Consider the following 6,573-nt stretch of genomic DNA (forward strand, 5'->3'; position numbering starts at 1 on the left):
ATTAAACTTTTTAAATCAATGTGAAGTTTCTTCTTTTTTTGAAGAGTATAGTTTTCATCGAAAAAAGTTACTTAGTGTAAAAGTTACGCTAAGCACCGGCCTCTGTGGTGTCGTGGTTAAACCATCGGACATAAGGCTGGTAGGTACTGGGTTCGCAGCAAAGTACCGGCTCCCACACAGAGCGACTTTTAACGACTCAGTGGATCGACTGAAGACCGTAACAACTTCTTCTCTGTCACTAACCCTCTGTCCTGGACAGACAGCCCACATAGCGGGGCTCATTCTAATCCACGTGTTAGTGTAGTGCTCATTATAATCCATGTGTTAGTGTAGTGCTCATTCTAATCCACGTGTTAGTGCAGTGATCATTCTAATCCACGTGTTAGTGTAGTGCTCATTCTAATCCACGTGTTAGTGTAGTGCTGATTTTGGTTTTGAACGAAATGTAAATAAAGGGAGGATATTCATGCAGCATAAAACTTGAGCTAATCGTTGGTTATTTCCCTTTGTAAATCGTTGGCCGAGATTCGCTATACCATTTTTGATTTTCGTCACAGACCGATAGTTTACCCCTCTTAAACCCAGAAACAATTTTATAACGCTATATTTGTTTGACATAATACGTAATTACATACAATAATGTTAAGAAAATCTATCCTAGCTGAACATGGACAGTATCCACTAACCTTGGTAAAGGAGGTGGGGGTGGGGCAATCCACACTATGTATGTATGATTTTATACAATTTAATACAATAAAACACACATTTTGATTGGGTATGCCAGTCCACTAAAATAATGACAAGCAGACACACTTCAGTTTATAAAGTTCGTTTTGTTTAACTACACCACTAGGTCACTGCTTATTAATTATTGGTTATTGGATGTCAAACATTTGGTAATTTTGTCTCATCTTATGAAAAAAACTACATGACCCACCACACTTCATGACTACATGACCCACCACACTTCATGACCACATGACCCACCACACTACATGACCCACCACACTACATGACCCACCACACTTCATGACTATGTGACCCATCAACTTCATGACCCGATGACCCATCACACGTCATGACCCACCACACTTCATAACCATGTAACCCACCAATCATGACTACGTGACCCATCACACTTCATGACTATGTGACCCATCACACTTTATGACCCGATGACCCATCACGCTTCATGACCAAATGACCCACCACAGATCATGACCATGTGAACCACCACAGATCATGACCCACCACAGATCTTGACCATGTGACCCACCACAGATCATGACCACGTGACCCATCACACATCATGACCATGTAACCCATCACACATCATGACCATGTGACCTATCACAATTTGTGACTCCGACAAACTTCATGATCTTGTTAGTAGTGCTACACATTTTTTTTTTTTTTTATGTTTTAATTTAAGTTGGTTTCAGTGGACTTTTTTTTTACAAATTTTTAGATTAAGTTTGAAAATAAAATATAACTCAATAATAATATACAACAATATTTTATTGGATAAGTTGGTATATTACAATATTAATACAAAATTCCTATACTTATTTCAGTTGAATGTTACAATTATAAGTAAATACATTAAAAATAGTATCTTAGAATATGAAAGGAAGTTTTTGTAACGAACACGTTCACAAATATAACACATGAAAGAAGTGCAGAGCCAAGTTTTTGTAACGAACACGTTCACAAATATAACACATGAAAGAAGTTCAGAGCCAAGTTTTTGTAACGAACGCGTTCACAAATATAACACATGAAAGAAGTGCAGAGCCAAGTTTTTGTAACGAACACGTTCACAAATATAACACATGAAAGAAGTTCAGAGCCAAGTTTTTGTAACGAACGCGTTCACAAATATAACACATGAAAGAAGTGCAGAGCCAAGTTTTTGTAATGAACGCGTTCACAAATATAACACATGAAAGAAGTGCAGAGCCAAGTTTTTGTAACAACCACGTTCAGAAATATAACACATGAAAGAAATGCAGAGCCAAGTTTTTTAGTGATCACCAAAACACAACTTTACAACCTAACAAAATATAAACATGATCACAAGCTTCATATCAACACATTCTACCCCACTCTTCACCCTCACAATTTAATTAATAAATAAATAAATATGACCATTTATTTTTGTCAAATAAACTAAATTAAATTTAGCTATTTTGGAAAAGAAGATTTGTGACTGGAATGAAGATAGTGTGTTGTGCTGAAAAATAAATGTTCGTCGATCAATGCAAAATATTAAGTTCATCCTAATATTTTGTATTCACTGAAAATTCCAGTTTACACTTAGCTTGTCCCAGTCCTGGGGATCATGAACAGGGGATCATGAACAGGTGGTCAGTATCCTGTTAGCTTTCTCTGAGCTTATTTCTTTGTTCTAACATGCTTTCAACCCCACCCCCCACCACACAGGCATGGTCATGCTCCACACACACACTTGGACATGTTTTAGTGATGTACAGAATCCATATTCCACTTCCAGAGAGTTTGACAAACAGAGGAAGATTCCAGACATGATGTTACTCAAGGAGGTGGCTGATTGCCAGATTTCACTACAAGAGGGTTCGACAGGCGGAAAATACTGGGCAGCATGTTACTCAATGTGTGAAACATGTCTTCTGACAGACCCTGTAAAGAGAAACATGTTGAGATGTCTGTAATGTGAATGTGTGAAACATGTCTTCCGACAGACCCTGTAAAGAGAAACATGTTGAGATAATGTCTGTAATGTGAATGTGTGAAACATGTCTTTTGACAGACCCTGTAAAGGGAAACATGTTGAGATAATGTTTGTAATGTGAATGTGTGAAACATGTCTTCTGACAGACCCTCAAAAGTTTTATACAGAAGATGACCACATGTTGATACCAGACCAGGGCTCTAATTCACAAAGCTCTTGTAGGCTCTGCTAGACAACAAAGCATCCTCTTTGCAAGTTTTTTTAACATTGCACTGCGAGATCTAGGCCCCAGGTAACTATGCATTTATTGAATTAGAATGGGGATAAATATGTTGTTCATGCTGGTTTTACAGTCGCAAATATCTGTTTCACCATGTACGCTCTACGTCACCGGTAAAACTCAATCTGCGATTGTAAAACCAACAAGAATGTATGTCCACAAATGGTCAAATACAAGATAGTTATCCCCTAAGTAACAGGTACACTCACTCAGAAATAGAATCAACATGTACAGACACGTCAGCTCAAAGTAGGTACCAGCTAAAACAATGTGTAATGCAGGTGACATACACTGACACAGACACAGACAAGCTGACATACACTGACACAGAAAAACGGACACAGACAGAGACAAGCTGACATACATTGACACAGAGAAGCTGACATACACTGACACAGAAAAACGGACACAGACAAGCTGACATACACAGAAACAGACATGGACACAGACAAGTTGACATACACTGACACAGACACAGACAAGCTGACATACACAAACACTGACATAGACACAGACAAGCTGACATACACAGACACAGACAAGCTGACATACACTGACACGGACACAAACAAGCTGACATACACAGACACTGACACAGAAACAGATAAGCTGACATACACAGATATGGACACAGACAAGCTAACATACACAGACACAGACAAGCTGACATACACTGACACAAACAAGCTGACATACACTGACACAGACACAGACAAGCTGCCATACACTGACACAGACAGACAGGCTGACATACACTGACACAGACAAGCTGCCATACACTGACACAGACACAGACACGCTGACATACACAGACCCTGACACAGACACAGACAAGCTGACATACACTGACACAGACACAGACAAGCTGACATACACAGACACTGACACAGACACGCTGACATACAGTCACAGACATGCTGACATACACAGTCACAGACAAGCTGACATACACTGACACAGACACATACAAGCTGACATACACAGACACAGACATGGACACAGACAAGCTGACATACACTGACAGAGACACAGACAAGCTGACATACACTGACACAGACACAGACACGCTGACATACACTGACACAGACAAGCTGACATACAGACACGGACACGGACACAGACAAGCTGACATACATTGACACAGACATGGACACAGACAAGCTGACATACACTGACACAGACAAAGACAAGCTGACATACACAGACACAGACAAGCTGACATACACTGACACAGACACAGACAAGCTGACATAACTGAAACAGACACTGAAACAGACACGGACACAGACAAGCTGACATACACTGACACAGACAAGCTGACATACACTGACACAGACACAGACAAGCTGACATACACTGACACAGACAAAGACAAGCTGACATACACAGACACAGACAAGCTGACATACACTGACACAGACACAGACAAGTTGACATACACGGACACAGACAAGCTGACATACACTGACACAGACATGGACACAGACAAGCTGATATACACTGACACAGACAAGCTGACATACACAGACACTGACACAGACAGAAAGAAAGAAAGAAGTGTTTTATTTAACGACGCACTCAACACATTTTATTTATGGTTATATGGCGTCAGACATATGGTTAAGGACCACACAGATTTTTTTAGAGGAAACCCGCTGTCGCCACATAGGCTACTCTTTTTTACGACAGGCAGCAAGGGATCTTTTATTTGCGCTTCCCACAGGCAGGATAGCACAAACCATGGCCTTTGTTGAACCAGTTATGGATCACTGGTCGGTGCAAGTGGTTTACACCTACCCATTGAGCCTTGCGGAGCACCCACTCAGGGTTTGGAGTCGGTATCTGGATTAAAAATTCCATGCCTCGACTGGGATCCGAACCCAGTACCTACCAGCCTGTAGACCGATGGCCTGCCACGACGCCACCGAGGCCGGTGTGACACAGACAGAGACAAGCTGACATACACTGACACAGAGACGCTGACATACACTGACACAGACAAGCTGACATACACAGAAACAGACATGGACACAGACAAGTTGACATACACTGACACAGACACAGACAAGCTGACAGACAAAGACACGGACACAGACAAGCTGACATACACTGACACAGACACAGACAAGCTGACATACACAGACACTGACAGACACAGACAAGCTGACATACACAGACACAGACAAGCTGACATACACTGACACAGACACAAACAAGCTGACATACACAGACACTGACACAGACAAACTGACATACACAGATACAGACAAGCTAACATACACAGACACAGACAAGCTGACATACACTGACAAAGACAAGCTGACATACACTGACACAGACACAGACAAGCTGACATACACAGACACAGACACAGACAAGCTGACATACACAGACACGCTGACATACAGTCACAGACACGCTGACATACACAGTCACAGACAAGCTGACATACACTGACACGGACACAGACATAGACAAGCTGACATACACTGACACAGACAAGCTGACATACACCTACACAGACATACACTGACACAGACAAAGACAAGCTGACATACACTGACACATACACAGACAAGCTAACATACACTGACACAGACAAAGACAAGTTGACATACACAGACACAGACATGGATACAGACAAGCTGACATACACTGACACAGACACAGACAAGCTGACATACACTGACACAGACACAGACAAGCTGACATACACTGAAACAGACACGGACACAGACAAGCTGACATACACTGACACAGACAAGCTGACATACACTGACAGAGACACAGATAACCTGGCATACACAGACACAGATAAGCTGACATACAGAGACACAGACATGGACACAGACAAGCTGACATACACTGACACAGACACAGACAAGCTGACATACATTGACACAAACCCCTACATGTATGCACTACACTAACACCAGCATGGTGGTCTTGTTAGAAGAAAGAAAAAGAAAGAAAAGAAATGTTTTATTTAACGACGCACTCAACACATTTTATTTACGGTTATATGGCGTCAGTAGATGACAGAGTTGGTTACCGTGGGAACGAGGAACTGGATGGTTTTGGAAACCTGGCTGCTGTACGTGGCCATCTCAATCATGAATCCCTTGACGCACTTGAAGAGCAGTTCGGCACGCTTCAGACACCACGGGATCGTCATCTCCTGAATCACAACACAGACAACACATTACAACCCTATACCAGTATACAGACACCACGGGATCGTCATCTCCTGAATCACAACACAGGCAACACATTACAACCCTATACCAGTATACAGACACCACGGGATCGTCATCTCCTGAATCACAACACAGGCAACACATTACAACCCTATACCAGTATACAGACACCACGGGATCGTCATCTCCTGAATCACAACACATTACAACCCTATACCAGTATACAGACACCACGGGATCATCATCTCCTGAATCACAACACATTATTACAACCCTATACCAGTATACAGACACCACGGGATCATCATCTCCTGAATCACAACACAGACAACACATTACAACCCTATACCAGTATACAGACACCACAGGATCATCATCTCTCAGTC

At 41.8% G+C, this 6,573-nt stretch overlaps 1 protein-coding gene across 1 annotated transcript; it reads right to left on the bottom strand.

Annotated features, from left to right (window-relative positions):
* Positions 1-1,500: 1,500 nt before the first annotated feature.
* Positions 1,501-6,489, bottom strand: LOC121391035 (protein C12orf4 homolog). The gene is made up of 2 exons (XM_041522800.1): positions 6,043-6,489; positions 1,501-2,658 (listed from the first exon to the last, which is right to left on the bottom strand). Exons 1-2 carry the CDS (start codon positions 6,163-6,165, stop codon positions 2,554-2,556), a joined length of 228 nt encoding a protein of 75 aa, XP_041378734.1. The 5' UTR covers positions 6,166-6,489; the 3' UTR covers positions 1,501-2,553.
* Between the last annotated feature and the right edge of the window lie 84 nt (positions 6,490-6,573).

The sequence above is a fragment of the Gigantopelta aegis genome, unplaced genomic scaffold (assembly GCF_016097555.1).
Source record: "Gigantopelta aegis isolate Gae_Host unplaced genomic scaffold, Gae_host_genome ctg1228_pilon_pilon:::fragment_2, whole genome shotgun sequence".
Lineage (NCBI taxonomy): Eukaryota > Metazoa > Mollusca > Gastropoda > Neomphalida > Peltospiridae > Gigantopelta > Gigantopelta aegis.